Source organism: Stenella coeruleoalba (genome assembly GCF_951394435.1).
Source record: "Stenella coeruleoalba genome assembly, chromosome: X".
Classification (NCBI taxonomy): Eukaryota; Metazoa; Chordata; class Mammalia; order Artiodactyla; family Delphinidae; genus Stenella; species Stenella coeruleoalba.
The window spans coordinates 83,552,215-83,572,758 of NC_137152.1; the positions used below are offsets into that span (position 1 = coordinate 83,552,215).

Sequence of the window (20,544 nt, forward strand, 5' to 3'; positions counted from 1 at the left end):
GCAATAAGAAAAAATAATTGTAAAAAATTTTTTACTGAGTCTTTAAAATGTGTGTGTTATCATTTCAACAAGGAAACAATGTAAACAACACTCATTACTTTTACATTCTTCTTTCTTACTAAGTCTTTAAACTACAATCTGTTTTCACATCAACAATGAAAATGCAATCTGTTTTCATTTCAACAAGGAAACACTATACACAAAATACTGATTATTTTTTCCATTCTTTTCTGTTATCGTTGACATTTTCTACGTTACCATTTCAACATATAAACAGTAGGAACAACCTATTAATTAACTTTATTTTCTCTCAATTAGTCTTTGGAATGCAATGTTTTATCACGTTGATATGTAAACATATAAACACGTAATTATTATAACATTTTTCTTACTAAGTCTTTGAAATACAATGCTATCATTCTAACATGTAAGTATATAAAGAATTTAATTTACATTCTTTTATCTTTACTGTCTTTGATATGGAGTATGTTATCATTTCATCATGTAAACAATACACGTAAATTATCAATTAGTTATTCTACATCCTTTGTTTCTTACTAACTCTTGGATACACAGAGTGCATTCAACACCTAGGGTACATCACATTTGAGATTAGCCAAATTTCTAGAGTTCAGAAGCCACATATGGTTAGTGGGCACCATACTGAGCAGTGCAACTCTAGTGGAGGGGCAGAGGGAGCAAATACATATGCAACAATGTGTACGATGAAGGAAATATACATGGTACCTTAAGCAAAAGCAGCAGCAGAATAAATCTGCTTAAATGGGGAAGTAAGAGAAAACCTATCTGAGGAGGTAACATTTAAGCCATGACCTGAGGCCTGAGCAGCTACCCAACAGCATAAAAAGACCAATGTCATTTGAGCAGACTATGTGAGGGGAAAAAGTGAGAAAAATACTGTGTTATGGGGGAATAAATAATTTCCCAAGTCTTCCACGAAAGAGTAGAGAAACTGATAAATCATAGGAATGTCTACACTCTGAGTGAGATCAGGGACTTTATCTTTCTTAGCACCTGGAAAAGTACCTAAATCATAACAGATACTTGCTGAATGTGTGTGGAATAAGGAATAACTGAGCCAGGGGTCTGAGACCTGGGAAATTAGGCAGCAATATGCTGATGAAGATACCAGTAGGTAGTGGGCATAGTTTGTTTCCTTTTAGTTGCATACGGTTTCTCATAAGCCACCTGAGGAAATCAGAAATACAAGAAGTTTGCAGGTCCCTAGAGGGTAAAATTATTCAACAACTACCACCTCTAGGAAGAGTTTCAATTGATCTGACTTGTGTCAAGTGCCCATAAATGGATAAGTGAACCAATCAGTGTGGATAAGGAAATGATGTACCATGACTGGGTCAGCTTACGTCACATACCCAACACTGTGGATAGTAACCAGAAAATGTAGAGGGCAGTGGGCAAGAGATCCAGCGGACATTTCAAATTCCTCTATTTCCTTTTTAAAGTTCCTCTTTTATAGAGATCAGTTTACATATCCAGTGTTCCTAACCCCAGTTTCCTAGAACAGTAGAACTTTATATATGTGTCTCTACAAACTTGGGTTTCAGGCAAAAAAAAAAAAAAAAAGTGAACACTTTCATGACCACACATCAGTGTTGAAACACCTCCCTGTGCTGTGGAAATCACTCTGAACAACTGACCCATTTCATGTCGTTCCTCTGTGCCCCGTGCAGCATCGCTTCCAACTGAGCCTGAACTTCAGCAAGTTTCTGTCGGTCCAAACGGTCATGAAAAATCCATTCCTCGTAGCAATGGACAGGGACAGGATAAATCACATGCTTCAGCTTCATCAAGGAAGTCAAGTGCTGCAGAAGGCTCTTGAGCACAGGCATTGTAATGGGATTGAAGGCAAAGCTAAGGACACGGAGGTGAGTACAGTGGCTCAGGGTTGGGATGACGGCAGAGAGAGTAGAATCAGTTATCATACAATTGTTTATCACCAGATGTTGCAGGGTGCTTGAGACCTTCTCCAGCAGAGCCTGGAAGGGCTCATAAACTTCTGAGAAGATGTGGTTGTTACTGAGACTCAATACCCTTAGGTGGGTGGCCTGAGAGCTCTGGGACAGGACAGTGACATCTCTGTGAGAAAGCTGACAGTGAGGTAGATACAGTGAATCCAACTGAGGTGGCACAACTCTACAGAGAGAAAAATGTAAGGTTATTTCAGAAGAATGAGGGCAATGAGCCCCAAATTTTAGGTACCTAAGGCTCTAGAATAAACTACTGTGTTCATGGTTTGCAATAAGTGGTTAACAATGTGGACTTTGGGATCAGACTTTATAGATTTGTGACCCTGAGAAAGTTACTTTACCACTCTGAGGTACAGGGTTTTAATCTTGAAAACGTGCACAGCAGTCATTATTATACAGAACTGCGGGAAAGATTAAGTGAAGAAATTGCATGCACTTAGTATATATGACATAATCAGTGTTGGATCTGATTCACTTATTTGGCGAGGATGGGTCTGGGAAAACAGCCAACTGAGGGTTTCCTTTGACTAGTACCAGATGACAAGCTCTCCATTCAGGGTGTAAGCCTGGGGGGAAATACAGGAGCAATATTATCTGGCAGTGTTAACTATTGGGGCCCATCCATGGACATGTGCATTAGTCCTATAGCTTAATGCTTCTCCATCTGAATGCCTCCCCTTCCTCTCTAGAGAGCTGTAAAGTCCAATAGGAGAAGGACTGAGTCTTTTTCACCAATATATTTACAGACTTCTTTTAGGATCTGCCCACGGTCACTGAATGAATGAATGAATGAATGAGCACAGCTTCCTTTTCTAACCTCATCTGCTGCTCAGCATAAGGTACCCCTCTCTCCCCCAGCTATGTTCAAACTCCCAGCAGTGCCTATGCTGAGGCAAAGAGAGAAATGGGTTACAAGGAGCTTAGGAAGATCCAAGCATGGTCTCTTCTGTGTTAACAATGAGGTGATCAGGGAACCCAGGTTCCTCCCCACCCCCTCACCTGAGCAGTTTGTGCAGTTGATCTGTGAGGCAGAAGAAAGACAAGCTGAGCTCCTGGAGATGGTCCAGCCGCCCAAGGCAGAGGAGAAAAGATCTGAATTTCCTTCTATTATAAGTTTTAAAGGGGATGTTACACAGAGTAAGGCTGTTCAGGTGGATCACCTGAGCCAAAAGGGTGATGACTTCACTCAGATTAGCCTGATCCACTTCCAGGTTCTCAATGCACCCCAGATCCAGAAACTGCAGGATACTTTTGTGCCCAGACATTCTATCGATTTGCAAATCTCTGCAGCAGACGTGCAAGGACCCAACATTCTGCTGAATCTTACTACAAAGGAAAGAGAGGAATTGTTCTGTTCTCAAGGTACTATTGAGGGAAATATCCACTAGTAATTCCATGGGTTCCTGAGCTGACTGAGGCTCAGACCCGGAATTACCAATCCTGAGGCACCTGACTCTATGCTGAGCTTCTATCTTAAGGATAGAGTGCTGAGAGTAAATGCATGACTGAAAACAGAAAGGGAATGCGGTCCCAATCTCAGAGCATATTGTCTTACAGACCAGATCACTCCTTAAATCTAGGATCCTCAGTTTGGGCCCCCTGTAAGGAAAGGAAGAGACAGAACACATGAGAGATAGCTGATTTTAATATAACCCAGCAAGATCAATGATGAGAAGCAGGGACAGAACACTTTAACCCTGGTTTTCACTTCATTGCCATTCACCAAGAAGTTCTTTCCACACAAATGCAGCATCTTTCATCCTTTCCCCACCCCCTCCTTCACCTCCGGTCTTTCCCTGTCTCAATGCCCATACTCCACTTCTGTGTAATCGCACTCAAATCCATTCATAGTTTCCTCAAACACCTCTACTCTATAATCAACTCTATAAGGCAATAGAGTCCCGAAGGACCGACAGCTCTGCAAAGACTGCAGTATTCACCACTGGCTACTGTTGGGAGACCGTTAGGTATTCCCCTGCCCCAGGCTACAGCATACACTCCTGCTGACTCCCTGTGTCTCTACTGGTCATAGTCTTACCAAGAGGAAGAGTTCTGGGCAGGGAGGATCTGCAGACCATCAATCACGGCTTCCAAGATGTCATAGTATGATTCCCGTGTGGTCAATGACCCAATATGGAGACAGCGAAAAGGCCAAACCTTCACCATTGCCTTTAGGATCGTCTTATGCCCACCCAAGAAGGCAGCGTTGAACAATGGAACAAAGAGGTCTCTTGGGATTTCGTCCAGGGCATGGATAGTTGCAGGCTCATTATTCAGCAGACTCTTTGCAGCAAGCTCAAGGAGGGTGACTGTGGTCTTTTGGTCCATCTTCAAAAACCTGCTTCAGAGTGGAGAATTTTTAGAAATCCTGAGAAGGTATCTATAGTCACTTGTTTGCTTCCAGGGTTAGCTGTGGACAAAATACTTATTGAATAAGTATGTGGTGAACCATAGGGCCAACTCAAGTGACCACTACTATAGGAATAGAATGAAAATGGACTTGTGTGCACGCATGCATGCACACACACACACACACACACACACACACACACACACACACACATCCATGAGATAAAATGCCATTAGAAATCAGAGGTAAGTTAGCAGAAGACAATGCTGACCACCTAGCTGCCTTCCTCAAATTATTTCCTCCTGAGGAGCTTCCAGATGGCAGAAGAGTAAGAAGTGGAGATCACCTTCCTGCCCACAAATACATCAGAAATACATCTACATGTGGAACAACTCCTACAGAACACCTACTGAATGCTGCCAGAAGTCCTCAGACCTCCCAAAAGGCAAGAAACTCCCCAAGGACCTGGGTAGGGTAAAAGAAAAAATAAAAAACAGAGACAAAAGGATAGGGATGGGACCTGCAGCAGTGGGAGGGAGCTGTGAAGAAGGAAAGGTTTCCACACACTAGGAAGCCCCTTCGTGGGCGGAGACTGCAGGTGGCGGAGGGGGGAAGCTTTGGAGCCGCAGAGGAGAGCGCAGCAACAGGGGTGTGGAGGGCAAAGCGGAGAGATTCCCACACAGGGGATCGGTGCTGACCAGCACTCACCAGCCTGAGAGGCTTGTCTGCTCACCTGCCGAGGTGGGCGGAGCCTGGGACCTGAGGCTCGGGCTTCAGAGGTCAGATACCAGGGAAAAGACTGGGGTTGGCTACATGAACACAGCCTGAAGGGGGCTAGTGTGCCACGGCTAGCAGAGAGGGACTCCAGGAAAAAGTCTGGAGCTGCCAAAGAGACAAGAGACTTTTTCTTGCCTCTCTGTTTCCTGGTGCACCAGGAGAGGGGATTAAGAGCGCTGCTTAAAGGAGCTCCAGAGAAGGATGTGAGGAAATAGTTAATCAAGTGCAGGAAGCACAGAGAGTCCCATAGAGGATAAATCCAAGGAGAAACACGCCAAGACACATATTAATCAAACTATCAAAAATTAAACACAAAGAAAAAATATTAAAAGCAGCAAGGGAAAAACGACAAGTAACACATAAGGGAATCCCCATAAGATAACCAGCTGATCTTTCAACAGAAACTCTGAAAGACAGAAGGGACTGGCAGGACATATTTAAAGGGATGAAAGAAAAAACCTACAACCAAGATTACTCTAACCAACAAGGATCTCATTCAGATGTGAAGGAGAAATTAAAAGCTTTACAGACAAGCAAAAGCTAAGAGAATTCAGCACCACCAAACAGCTTTACAACAAATGCTAAAGGAACTTCTCTGGGCAAGAAACACAAGAGAGGGAAAAGACCTACAATAAAAAAAAACCCAAAACAATTAACGAAATGGTAACAGGAACATACATATCGATAATTACCTTAAATGTAAATGGATTAAATGCTCCAACCAAAAGACATAGATTGGCTGAATGGATGTAAAAACAAGACCCATATATATGCTGTCTACAAGAGACCCTCTTCAGACCTAGGGACACATACAGACTGAAAGTGAGAGGATGGAAAAAGATACTCCATGCAAATGTAAATCAAAAGAAAGCTGGAGTAGCAATTCTCATATCAGACAAAATAGACTTTAAAACAGACTATTACAAGAGACAAAGAAGGACACTACATAATGATCAAGGGATCTATCCAAGAAGAAGATATAACAATTGTAAATATTTACGCACCCAACATAGGAGCACCTCACTACATAAGTCAAATACTAACAGCCATAAAAGGGGAAATCAACAGTAACCCAATCATAGTAGGGGACTTTAACACCCCACTTTCACCAATAGACAGATCATCCAAAATGAAAATAAATAAAGAAAAACAAGCTTTAAATGATATATTAAACAAGATGGACTTAATTGATATTTATAGGACATCCCAACCAAAAACAACAGAATACACATTCTTCTCAAGTGCTCAAGGAAAATTCTCCAGGATAGATCATATCTTGGGTCACAAATCAAGCCTTGGTAAATTTAAGAAATTTAAAATCGTATCAAGTATCTTTTCTGACCACAATGCTATGAGACTAGATAGCAATTACAGAAAAAAATGTGTAAGAAATACAAACACATGGAGGCTAAACAATACACTACTAAATAACCAAGAGATCACTGAAGAAATCAAAGAGGAAATCAAAAATTACCTAGAAACAAATGACAATGGAGACACGACGACCCAAACCTATGGGATGCAGCATACGCAGTTCTAGGAGGGAAGCTTATAGCAATACAATCCTACCTCAAGAAACAAGAAACATCTCAAATAAACAACCTAACCTTACACATAAAGCAATAGAAAAAGAAGAACAAAAAAAATCCCCACAATTAGCAGAAGGAAATAAATCATAAAAATCAGATCAGAAATAAATGAAAAAGAAATGAAGGAAATGATAGCAAAGATCAATAAAACTAAAAGCTGGTTCTTTGAGAAGATAAACAAAATTGATAAACCATTAGCCAGACCCATCAAGAAAAAAATGGGAGAAGACTCAAATCAATAGAATTAGAAATGAAAAAGGAGAAGTAACAACTGACACTGCAGAAATACAAAGGATCATCAGAGATTACTACAAGCAACTCTATGCCAATAAAATGGACAACCTGGAAGAAATGGACAAATTCTTAGAAATGCACAACGTTCTGAGGCTGAACCAGGAAGAAATAGAAAATATGAACAAACCAATCACAAGCACTGAAATTGAAACTGTGATTAAAAATCTTCCAACAAACAAAAACCCAGGACCGGATGGATTCCCAGGCAAATTATATCAAACATTTAGAGAAGAGCTAACACCTATCCTTCTCAAACTCTTCCAAAATATAGCAGAGGGAGGAACACTCCCAAACTCCTTCTACGAGGCCACCATCACCTTGATACCAAAACCAGACAAGGATGTCACAAAGAAAGAAAACTACAGGCCAATATCATTGATGAACAGAGATGCAAAAATCCTCAACAAAATACTAGCAAACAGAATCCAACAGCACATTAAAAGGATCATACACCATGATCAAGTGGGGTTTATTCCAGGAATGCAAGGATTCTTCAATATACGCAAATCTATCAATGTGATAAACCATATTAACAAATTGAAGGAGAAAAACCATATGATCATCTCAATAGATGCAGAGAAAGGTTTCGAGAAAATTCAACACCTATTTATGAAGAAAACCCTCCAGAAAGTAGGCATAGAAGGAACTTTCCTCAACATAACAAAGGCCATATATGACAGATCCACAGCCAACATCGTCCTCAATGGTGAAAAACTGAAAGCATTTCCACTAAGATCAGGAACAAGACAAGGTTGCCCACTCACACCACTATTATTCAACATAGCTTTGGAAGTTTTAGCCATAGCAATCAGAGAAGAAAAAGAAATAAAAGGAATCCAAATTGGAAAAGAAGAAGTAAAGCTGTCACTGTTGGTAGATGACATGATACTATACATAGAGAATCCTAAAGATGCTACCAGAAAACTACTAGAGCTAATCAATGAATTTGGTAAAGTATCAGGATACAAAATGAATGCACAGAAATCTCTGGCATTCCTATACACTAATGATGAAAAATCTGAAAGAGAAATTAATGAAACACTCCTATTTTCCATTGCCACAAAAAGAATAAAATATCTAGGAACAAACCTACCTAAGGAGACAAACGACTTGTATGCAGAAAATTATAAGACACTGATGAAAGAAATTAAAGATGATAGAAATAGATGGAGAGATATACCATGTTCTTGGGTTGGAAGAATCAACATTGTGAAAATGACTCTACTACCCAAAGCAATCTACAGATTCAATGCAATCCCTGTCAAACTATCACTGGTATTTTTCACAGAACTAGAACAAAAACTTCACAATTTGTATGGGAACACAAATGACACCGAATAGCCAAAGCAATCTTGAGAACGAAAATTGGAGCTGGAGGAATCAGGCTCCCTGACTTCAGACTATACTACAGAGCTACAGTAATCAAGACAGTATGGTACTGGCACGAAAACAGAAATATAGATCAATGGAACAGGACCGAAAGCCGAGAGATAAACCCACGCACATATGGTCACCTTATCTTTGATAAAGGAGGCAGGAATGTACAATGTAGAAAGGATAGACTCTTCAATATGTGGTGCTGGGAAAACTGGACAGGTACATGTAAAAGTATGAAATTAGAACACTCCCTAACACAAAAATAAACTCAAAAGGGATTAAAGACTTAAATGTAAGGCCAGAAACTATAAAACAGTTGGGAGAAAACAGGCAGAACGTTCTATGACATACATCACAGCAAGATCCTTTTTGACCCACCTCCTAGAGAAATGGAAATAAAAACAAAAATAAACAAATGGGACCTAATGAAACTTAAAAGCTTTTGCACAGCAAAGGAAACCAAAAACAAGATGAAAAGAGAACCCTCAGAGTGGGAGAAAATATTTGCAAATGAAGCAACTGACAAAGGATTAATTTCCAAAATTTACAAGCAGCTCATGCAGCTCAATAACAAAAAAAACCCAATTCAATGCATAAATGGGCAGAAGACCTAAATAGACATTTCTCCAGAGAAGATATACAGATTGCCAACCAACACATGAAAGAATGCTCAACGTCATTAATCATTAGAGAAATGCAAATCAAAACTACAATGTGATATCATCTCACACCGGTCAGAATGGCCATCATCAAAAAATCTACAAACAATAAATGCTGGAGAGGGTGAGGAGGAAAGGGAAAACTCTTGCACTATTGGTGGGAATGAGAAATGATGCAGCCACTATGGAGAACAGTATGGAGGTTCCTTAAAAAACTAAAAATAGAACTACCATACGACCCAGCAATCCCACTACTGGGCATACCCTGAGAAAAGGTCATGAAGTACCTAGGGGTAAGACGGGAATAAAGACACAGACCTACGAGAGCATGGAGTTTAGGATATAGGGAGGGGGAATGGTAAACTGTTACAAAGTGAGAGAATGGCATGGACATATATACTCTACCAAATGTAAAATAGGTAGCTAGTGGGAAGCAGCTGCGTAGCACAGGGAGATCAGCTAGGTGGTCTGTGACCACCTAGAGGGGAGGGATAGGGAGGCTGGGAGGGAGGGAGATGCAAGAGGGTAAAGATATGGGAACATATGTATATGTATAACTGATTCACTTTGTTATAAAGCAGAGACTAACACACCATTGTAAAGCAATTATACTCCAATAAAGATGTTAAAATAAATTTAAAAAAAAATAAAATAAATTAAAATATAGGGGCAAAACCAGATTTGACACACACAGAAAAGGAAATGTCAATGTGACCACACAGGCAGAGGTTGTTTTGATGTGACCACACGCCAAAGGATGCTGGCAGCCACAAGAAGCTGGAAGAAGCAAGAATGGATTCTCTCCTGGAGCCTCCAGAAGGAGAACAGCCCTGCCAACACATTGATTTCAGCTCAGTGATATTGATTTCAGACTTGGCTTCCAGAGCTATGAAAGAATAAATTTCTGCCATTTTAAGCCACCAAAAAAAAAATAAAATAAAATAGAAAAAGGAAAAAAAAAGAAAATGGTCAGAGAACCTCGGTGTAAGACGGGAATAAAGATGCAGACCTACTAGAGGCTGGACTTGAGGATACGGGGAGGGGGAAGGGCGAGCTGGGATAAAGTGAATGTCAGGGACATATATACACTACCTAACGTAAAATAGATCGCTAGTTAGAAGCAGCCCTATAGCACAAAGAGATCAGCTCGGCACTTTGTGACCACCTAGAGGGGTGGGATAGGGAGGGTGGGAGGGAGGGAGATGAAAGAGGCAAGAGATATGGGGACATATGTGTATGTATAGCTGATTCACTTCGTTATAAGGCAGAAACTGACAAACCATTGTAAAGCAATTATACTCTAATAAAGATGTTAAAAATATTATTTTCTCCCCAAAGGATACAAACCAATAAGAAGGAAAATGTACATCTACACAAAAGCCACACCCTCATCAGTATTTTAAAATGGAGAAGGCCAAAAATTCAAAAGTATTGTGAGTAAAAAAAGAAAAATCATGAATCCTGGCATAAGATTTGTCACACTCCCATTACTAGGCTTTGTGGAAAACAAAAAGACAGACCAAGAAAAGCTGCCAAGAGAGAGGAAAGATGGAAAAGGGCTGAAAGCTGATCTAAAACTACAGCAAAAGGACTAAGCCCAGAATAAATCTAAAAATACCAAAAATGTGTCCTAGAATATGAGAGCCTGGACTACAGGGAAGGCACTCCAAAATCGGAGCTTATGAAGGGACAGAGATGATTTAAAGTGCAGTCTTTGAAAGATATAACTCTTAGGGAAGAAGAAAGGCAAAGAGTTAGGGAGAAGCATCCGTTGGCGCTTGGGTAATGATGGAGAAAATAAACAAAAGGGGAAAATTAAGGATCTTGCAAGACATAAGAGAACCGCAAAATCAGAGCACTCAGGACTTCTCCCTTCATCACCAAAACAAACAAACAAAATAAAAAAGGATCTGGTCTTTGCTATACTAACAAAATTTCACATTATTAAACTAGGAATCTTGTCGAAAAAACCAGTATCATACAGATGAACAGAATGAAGGGAATTCCATACAAAGCTTTGTAAAAAAAAAAAAAAATAGATGAGGGAACAAAAGTGCATACATATTAAACAACCATGAAGGAGAAAAAGAGTGGAAGTCAACACTCCAAACAAAATTAATTATACTCAAGCAAGCATTGGAGGATATGAAACCCACCTTAAATAGAATATTTAAAAAAATCAAAAGACAGAGATTGACTAAAAAGAAAGGCTGAAGCATAGATTTCATAACCAACTTGGGTGTCCTTTAAATATCACAGCCTACAGAAAAAGCTTTTGAACTTGCAGAAACTTAGGAAATTCTGCACCCCTCAGCCCTTCCTAAGGAAGCTACTAGAGCAGGGGTCTGCAAACTGGCCCACTGAACCAAATTCAGCCCACTGCTTGATTTTGTAAATGAAGTTTTATTGGATCAAAGCCATGATCAATCATTTATGTATTGACTATGAATGCTTTTGCACTACAGTAACAAAGTTGAGTAGAGAGACAGTGACACTGTGACCCAGGAACTTACAATATTTCCTATACTTCTCTTTACAGAATGTTTGCCAAGTAATCTAAAAGAGGAACTGGGATTGTGATCCCACTGCGATGAGAAGGAAAACTTCACCAAAATACCCAATGGTGAGTATTTTACATACAATAGTAAAATGAAGGTGGGGGAAAGGGGAGAAGGCTAATGTACAGAAGTTTTATGCTGTGAAAAAAACCCACAGAAACTCCGCAACTAAAAATGAGAGAAGGTAGAGAAGTAGAAGAAAATACAACAAACTTTTTATCATAATGCAGTAGGTGAGTGTTAAATGATACTGGAGGAAAAAATGCATAGACCAGAGAGTAAAGTTAAGAAAACAGGTGGTTCAGGATGATTTTAAGAAAGCATTAAACGTGACCAAAAACATGTCTTAATGATAAAAGCCAAAACTCACAATGAAGATATAACCCTTAGGAATATTTATGAACCAATAACAAACAAACACCTTTATAAAGCGAAAATGCAAGGAGACGTAGATAAAATAATAATAATAACAGGAAACAGTAACAGTAGGAGATTTAATACACCAAACTCAGTCTAAGGCTGATCAAGTCATATAAAAAAAGAGAAAGCTAATCAATAATGTTATATAGGGAATATATTCTTGTCAAAAATGGATCATAATTATCTCACAGAGATTAGATAATTAATTTCTATAAAGTAGAAATAGTACAAACAATCCTCTCTAACCCCAATGCTATAAAAGTTAGTAACAAAAATTGAAAACAGAAAGGCCTTTCCACCTGAAAAAAATTTTTAAAGCTTCTCTTAAAAACTGTTGAATATAAGAAGAGATGCAAACTGAAGTTGTAAAGAAATTTTTTAAAAGATTGACTGAAAAACTACATATTGGCATCTATGGGATACATTTAGAGCAGTGATCTGAGGCAAATTCACACAGTAGACACTTTTATGAGTAAAAATGGAAGAATGAAGATTAATTAAAGTATGGCCTCAAAAAATGAAAAAACAAAAGCAACTAGGTAAAAAAGAACAATTAAAGAAAGCAAAACATAAAAGCAGAAATGAATGAGATACAAAATAGAAAAATGAAATCTTGTTTTTCAAAATGGACAAACCCCTAGCTGGCTTGATGAAGGAAGAAAGGGAGAGATCACACATACACAAAATAATAGACAAAGGAGAAATAATCATTGAAACAGAAAAAAGAGGAGATTACTTTGCCAACCTCTATGCAAATAAACTTGAAAATCTATATGAAATAGGTAACTTCCTAGATAAATACAAATTACCAAAATTCTGATTCTAGTGTTAGAAAGCTTAAATTAGGCAATTTTCATAGAAGAAATAAAGTTATTACAGCAATACCCCCAAGAAGCACCTTGCTCAGATGGTTTTACAGGTGAATCCTAGTAAACCATCAAAGATCAAATAGTACCAAAGCTCTATGAGTTATGTAAGAACATTAGAAAGGAAGGAAACTTCCCTAACTTCTTATATGAAGCCAGTAGGATGCTAACAGGTAAAAGGTAGATACCAAAATACTAAATAGAATATTAGCAAACATCCAACAATACATTTAGAAACTAATATACTGTGATCAAGTGCAATTTATTCCATTAATACAAGGCTGGCTCTATATTAGGAATTCCATTGATATCATTCACCATCGTCATATAATTAAGGACAAATATCATATGATTAAAACCACAGATGCCAAACAAACTTTGGGAAACTTCAACACCCATTCATGTTAAGAAAAGAAAAACCTCAAGAAGTGGGAAAGAGGGACGCATTCTTAACATGATAAAAGATATATAATTAATTCCTCATGCAAGTATTTTACTTAGTGGGGGACTACCAGAGGTTTTCCAATAAGCTCAGGAATAAGAAAAGTATGCCCATTATATCATTCCTGTTCAGTCTTCAACTACAAGCATTAGTCAGTTGACTAGAGAAATCAATTAGATTTCTGAGAATGAATAACAAGAAGTAAAGCCACCTCTGTGTGCAGATATTACCGTACACCTGAAAAGCCCTATAGAAACAATGACAGATTGAGTAAAACAATAAGAGAAATCATCAAGGTAGTAGGATATAGAGTTACATACAAAAGTCAATGGTCTTTGTGTGCGCACACACACACAGCTGGAGGACACTTTAGTAGAGAAAATTCCATATACAATAGCAAAAACAAAGCTTAAATGCATAGAAATAAACTTAATGAGAGCAGCTATGCAAGGACAATTTTTAGACACTCCTGAACGACATAGAAGGAAACTTGAATAAGTACAAAGACATTGGTCAATGTTCTTGGATAGAATAACACAACATTAAGAAGATGTCAGTTCTCCCTAAACTAATGTATAAATTTAATATAATCTCAAAAATACCAGCAAATGTTTCTATGGAGTTAGATCAATGGATAATAAAATTAATATATTTTTTAAAAATCATGCAAGAATAGCCAGGATATAAGTGAAAAAGAAAACCTGTAAATGGGGAGTAATGATACCAGACATTAAAGCATGCTATAAAGCCTCGGTAATTATAACACTGTGGTACTGGTACATGAGTAGACAAATAGTCCAGTGAAACAGAATAGAAAACCCAGAAAAACAAGAATAATATATGGAAATTTCAGTATATGATGAAAGGGCATTTAAAATCACTGAGGCAAAGATGGACGTTCAATAAATGATGCTGGAACAACTGAGACATTTGGGAAAAGAATCAGTGTAGATCCATATCACACACCATACACAGAAATAAACTGTAAACGGGTTAGGAATCTAAACAAATGAAACCATAACAAAATCTTTAAGAAAATATGGCAGGACTCTGCTTTAACCTCAGCGTAGGGAAAGGCTTTCTAACTGTGACTCAAATTTCCAGAGGCAATGAAAGAAAACAATGATCTATGTGCCTACGAAGGATTTTTTTAATGTACGGCAAACACATCATAACTAAGTCAAAAGGCAATTGACAAACTGAGATAAAGTATTTGCACATGCCTCACGGACAAATGAATAATAGTCCAAGTATATACAGAACTTTGAAGTATTGAAGGACAAAAGGCTAATATTTCTACAGAAAAATGGGAAAAGATATGAACAGATAATTCACAAAAAATATATAAAACAGTCCTCAAAATATAGAGTCACACTTTCTCATAATTAGACAAGTGCATACTAAGACAATGCCGAGATATCATTTCTCACCTACCACATCAACAAAGGTCACAAAAGTAGGGCAACATGTTCTGTTAGTGAGTCTGTGGGGAAACAGTCACAGTAGCTAGTGGGAGTGAAAACCAGTACAACCCTTCTGGAGAGAAATATGGAAATACCTAACAGAAATACACATGCACTTAACTTTTGGCCCAACAATACTACTGCTGGGAATAAAACTTGAAGATCCATTTCCACCAACACAAAAATACTTATGCCTAAGGTTATTCACTGCAGCATTGTTTGTAGTTGCAGAATGTTGAAAACCAGTTAAATGCCCCTACATATGTCAGCCGAGTCCAATGCAGCTGTATAAAAAGAGAAACAAAAACAAAAAAACAATGAAGCCCTCTATGGCATAAAGAGTTTTTTTATGGGATGCTGTTAACTGAAAAAGGAAAAGTGCAAAGGAGCATTATAAAATGCCATCCTTCATTTAATAAACAAGGGAATATAAGAACACATATATGTATCAGTTCATTTGTGCAGAGTAAATACAGGAAAGATTAAACCAGAAGCTAACGAGATTGGTTATCTACAGGGGGAGTGTGGGAAATAAGTGGCGAATGGGAGGGGCTTAGAAGGCATGAGGAAAGAGTGACACTTGTCTAATAGATGTTTCTGTGCAGCCCTGACTCTTTGAATCACAGTAATATTTCACATACCCCAGAATTAAATAAAAAATTAAAATCAACTAAGATGTGGGGGGGAGGCAAAGTCAAATACAAACACCAACAAATTAACCTAACTATATTACAAATGAATGTCTTAACCACAGCTGAAGAGGTGAGAAAGAAAATAGCTAAGCTAAGCAACTTAGGGAAATAGTAGTTCTTTGACTGCATCCTCTGAGGCCTAAGACATAAAGAACTGTACACAAACACAAGTTATCAAATCTGTTTCTAATAGGCGTATTGGGTAGCCTTTCTGCAAGTACTTCATGTATATATCAGGAATGAACAAGTAAGTAAATATTGAAGATAAGGAGAGCCAGGTGAAACAAAGAAGTTACAAACAAGGCTACAATGGATTAAAATAAGAAGTATCAGTATGAGCTCCTGGCTTTCAATATCTATACATATAGGTAGAGAAATTGAGAAGTATCTGTAAGCATGAGTATATACATACAATATATTTCCTTCATTTGTGGATGGAGAGGGAGGACTTAGCAGCAGTGAAGCCGCAATAGCAATGAACACACACTGAGATATTGGTTTCTAAATGTCATTTTCCAAGAAAAGGAAACATGGCTCTTTGCAGAAGTGTTTTGATTTCAGGGCCGTGGTGGGGACAAAAACACAAGATGAACAGGAATACCTTACAATGCCAGCAAGGAAGTACACAAAAAAGGATCAGGTCATGCTGAAAGAACACAGACCCCACCAAAAGGAGCTTGCAGTCACCAAAGCTGGAACAATTCAAGAAACTAAATAATGATTTAATTTGATTATAAGTCACAATATAACATAGTTATTCATGATTCAATACTGACAAATAATTTGATTAGCTATTTGATTCAATAATTTGAAATAAAACAAGTTTTATAAACAACTTGATAATTTATAAATAAATAAATGGGGGAGAAAAGACAGCTCCTCAGAATTCCAATGAACCAATGTAGTAAGAATAAGGAAATAGAAAGTCACCATTAAGTCATAATTGTTGTAGGCAAGATCAACAGATGGATTTTAAAAGTCGTGAATAACAGTCTGAGAAGAAATAGGATATTTTCATAGTCTGAAAGTATTTCCTACACGATATTTATTACTTACAAATAGGAAAACAGTACTATTACAATGGAGCAACACAGTTGTCCCTACCTTAATCAAGTGTTGCAAATGAATATCATCATTAATACAACATATGGACATCATGTACCCCCTCACATGATGCTTGGAGCAAGGAACAGAATTGCTTTTGCAGCGCTGTGGTATAAGACCTAAAATTAAGGCACAGTGACATGTATGCCTTGACATTTGGGGGAAAACCCAGAGGGTCTCAAATGGACTAACCACAAGTTCCCATTCCCCTTTTGTGCTGCCGGGAAGAAGGTCCCCTAGCCAAAGAACCAGCCTTATCATGGGAACTAGCCACAGTGCCTGCTCGCCCCTGACTATCAGGTTTCAGTTCCCTACCAGCTCACAGAAGTATTCAAACAAGCCAATCACATCCTCCCATGTGAACCAAGGGTCACCTCGTCCTCTTGCTACTACAGACTGCCCCCCACAGCCCCTGCTTGTTCACTCTCTGTGGGGCTCTACCTGGCCAGTGGTGTCCTCCTCCCCAGGCCGTGAGTAAACGTTACTAATAAGCTGCTCTGGATAGTATCTGTCCAGTGTCAGGTGTCGTGTGTTCAGCCACCCCCATAACACTAGGGTGGAAATTCCTCCATCACCAATGGGATGAAGGGGAGGAGAATAAAACAGGTATTGTTGCCAAAAATGTATAAGTTCAATCAAATCACAAGAACACATCAGACAAACCCAAGTTGACACACATTCTATAAAATACCTGACCAGTATCTTCAAAAGCGTCAAGACTGGGAAACACCCAGAAAGCTTAAGGAACTGTCAGCCTGGAGGAGACTAAGGAGAAATGATGGCCAAATGCAATGTGGTATCCAGAATGGGATGCTGGAATAGAAAAATGAGATTACTGGGACAAATGGTGAAATTCAAATAAAGTATGTAGATTAGTTAATAGTACTGCATCAATGTTAATTTCCTAATTTTGATAGTTTTTCTTTGGCTGTATAAGATGTTAACATTAGGGAAATCTGGGTGAAGGCTTTCTATACTACTTGCAAAGTTTCTGTGAACCTAAAATTATTTTAAAATAAAGAAAAAAATCACTGGTTAAAGGAATGGTTATTGTATAAACGACATTGTTTAATAAGAGTTTAACTAATTGAAATACAGTTAGGAGGATGGATAAATGCTCATGCCGCATCATCCATTGAAAAACTATTTAAAACTGCTTTAGAGAGCCCATTAAAATAAATAAAAGTGCAGTCATCTCCAAGATGTAGATGAGTATTTATCTGCTCTTCAGAAGATAACCATTTTAAGTATAAAAGAAATGAAATACCATATATATATATATATATATAGAGAGAGAGAGAGAGAGAGAGAGAGAGAGAGAGAGAGAGAGAGAGAGACCAGAGAGAGACAGAGAGGTGGGGGTGGGGGGAGAGAGAGACATACATTTCAATACCTACAACTTAAAGTCTGGGATATCAAAACAAACCGCAAACAAAACTGAGGTGCAAAGGAGAAATACAATTTTTTTTTTTCCCGGTACGCGGGCCTCTCACTGTTGTGGCCTCTCCAGTCACAGAGTACAGGCCCCGGACGTGCCGGCTCAGCGGCCATGGCTCACGGGCCCAGCTGCTCCATGGCATGTGGGATCTTCCCTGACCGGGACACGAACCCCTGTGCCCTGCATCGGCAGGCGGACTCTCAACCACTGCGCCACCAGGGAAGCCCCAACTTTTTTTTTTAAGAAGCAGAAGGCTGATCGAGGGATTTTAAACAGAGAGCAGGAAATGATTAGCCACACAACTGAAGCGAATCACACCTGAGGAAAGAGGAACGCATGGAGAATGGACAGGACAGTGGACCCAGCAATCCGTTCGATTGCCTGTCTTATTAACCCCCAAACCTTGATCCTGGGTAATTTAATTTAGGTCAATAGAGGCGTAATTTATAGAAAGAATGCTGTTGTAATTTACCTGATTGGAACAAGAGTTGGAAAAAACTTGAGCTGTCCAAGACCCCAGCAGTAGGAGCAGGTTCCTCCCTCTCCAGAGCTTGGAGCGGAGAGGCCTCAGTGTTTCCGGAACTGGGCGTCTTAACGGTTCCCTCTCAACGTTAAGCTCACCGGAAGAGGACTTGGATTGGTGCAGCTCAGGTCACGTGACCTCCTATCACTCAATCTACCCTGTACTGGGAGGAGGGGCCAGATTCCCGACCCCACCCAGAGGGCCGAGGGGAGAGAGCCTTATGCAGGAGAGGGTTCCTCTCAGGCGCCAGCGCCACCCTCCTACATCTCCTTGGCACAGTGTCTCTCTTTGTCACATGGGCACCGCCTGGCCAGGGTTACTGCCAGGCCGGGTCTCAAACCTAGAGAACTGACGTCCAAATTGATAGTCTACACAACAGAGGGTGTGAACTTAAAAACGAGTGGCGGGCTTCCCTTGTGGCGCAGTGGTTGAGAGTCCACCAGCCGATGCAGGGGACACGGGTTCATGCCCTGGTCTGGGAAGATCCCACGTGCCGTGGAGCGGCTGGGCGTGTGAGCCATGGCCGCTGAGCCTGCGCATCCCGAGCCTGTGCTCCGCAGCGGGAGAGGCCACACCACTGAGAGGCCTGCATACCGCAAAAAAAAAAAAAGAAAAAGAAAAAAACACGAGTGGCCAATGATGACAAAAAGCCATCAGACTTTAGTGTTCCTGGGGCTCCACTATATTAAACAAGCAGTCGAGTCCCCACCAAAACATAGGAAAAATGTATTCTTGCCTCTGTGCAGTAAAGCCAGCATAGCATTTACACTGATATTTGACAAAAGCAACGTAATGGAGAAAACTGCCACCCACTAATAACTCTACTATCAATTGCAAGGATAGCTAATAGTATTTGTTTCCAACCCTCTCCCTGGACTCTTGCTTCCACTTCTTCCCTGTCTGCTTCCTTTTCTGATCCCAATTGTTTACCACCTTTTGGAATACAATACACTTTATCCATATGCAATTTTGTAAATTGGCCATCTCACTTGATGGAAAAATATAAATTCCAGGAGGGCAGGAATCTTTGTTGGTTTGTTCATTAACATATCCTAAGTGCCTATAGTAATGCCTGGTTCAGTGGATACTTGAATATTTGTTGAATGAATTTTTCTCCAGCCACACTAGCCTCTTTTCTGTGCCTCTAACCCTAACTCACCAAACATGTTCTCCTACAATTATGTGTTTTCCTGTAACAGCCTGCCCCAGATAGCCCTATAACACCTTCCTTACTAAACTCACATCTCTGTCAACTTATCAGACAAGCCTTACTTTTCTTCATGACACTTAGCATTTGATCATAGCTTTTCTGGGTTTTTCGTTTGTTTATTTGTTTTCTTTTTTGTTTTTATTTTGCTTTTGTTTACTTTTGTTTTTCCTGTTTCCTTTCTTCAACACTTTTTCTTTTTGTTTTAATTTATTTTTGGCTGTGTTGGGTCTTTGGTGCTGCGCGTGGACTCTCTCTAGTTGCAGCAAGTGGGGGCTACTCTGCATTGCGGTGCACAGGTTTATCATTGCAGTGGCTTCTCTTGTTGCGGAGCATGGGCACTAGGTGTGCGGGCTTCAGTAGCTGTGGCACACGGGCTCAGTAATTGTGGCTCACACGCTCTAGAGCACAGGCTCAGTAGTTGTGTCGCATGGGTTTAGTTGCTCCGTGGCTTTGGGATATTCTCAGACCAGGGCTTGAACCTGTGTCCCCTGCATTGGCAGGCAGATTCTTAACCCTTGCGCCACCAGGGAAGACGAACATTTTTTTCTTATACTCTAATTGTAGATAAAGAATTAGACCAGCCATGGCCATTTTAATTTTTGCAGTACAATGTCATCTGTCAGTAGATGGGGTAATGACATCAAATAACTTAAGACTGGATCCCTGGTTTTATGGCTCTACCACTTAGTGGTACCACAAGTTGCATGACCTTGGCCAGGCACATCAACTCTTCCAAGATTTCATTATCCATATTCAAAAGGGGAACGGCAATA

At 39.5% G+C, this 20,544-nt stretch overlaps 1 protein-coding gene across 5 annotated transcripts; it reads right to left on the reverse strand.

Moving 5' to 3' along the window:
• Positions 1-474: 474 nt before the first annotated feature.
• Positions 475-18,583, reverse strand: LOC307181016 (melanoma antigen preferentially expressed in tumors-like). Of its 5 annotated transcripts, none has more exons than XM_079911749.1 (4): positions 18,511-18,583; positions 4,048-4,347; positions 3,009-3,608; positions 475-2,175 (listed from the first exon to the last, which is right to left on the reverse strand). In XM_079911749.1, exons 2-4 carry the CDS (start codon positions 4,335-4,337, stop codon positions 1,662-1,664), a joined length of 1,404 nt encoding a protein of 467 aa, XP_079767875.1. In that variant the 5' UTR covers positions 4,338-4,347; positions 18,511-18,583; the 3' UTR covers positions 475-1,661. The 5 variants fall into 5 exon arrangements, with proteins under 5 accessions (XP_079767875.1, XP_079767877.1, XP_079767874.1 ...); XM_079911751.1 differs by having other exon boundaries at positions 4,048-4,350; positions 18,511-18,575; XM_079911748.1 differs by having other exon boundaries at positions 4,048-4,419; positions 18,511-18,575.
• Positions 18,584-20,544: the final 1,961 nt, after the last annotated feature.

Bases quoted from the DNA above. Each gene is read 5' to 3' on its own strand.
- LOC307181016 (XM_079911749.1), bottom strand. From the start codon at position 4,337: ATGGACCAAAAGACCACAGTCACCCTCCTTGAGCTTGCTGCAAAGAGT. The intron at 3,609-4,047 runs GTAAGACTATGA...CTTTCCTTACAG, and splicing joins GCCCAGAACTCTTCCTCTTG to GGGGCCCAAACTGAGGATCC. The intron at 2,176-3,008 runs GTGAGGGGGTGG...TTCTCTCTGTAG, and splicing joins CAACTGCACAAACTGCTCAG to AGTTGTGCCACCTCAGTTGG.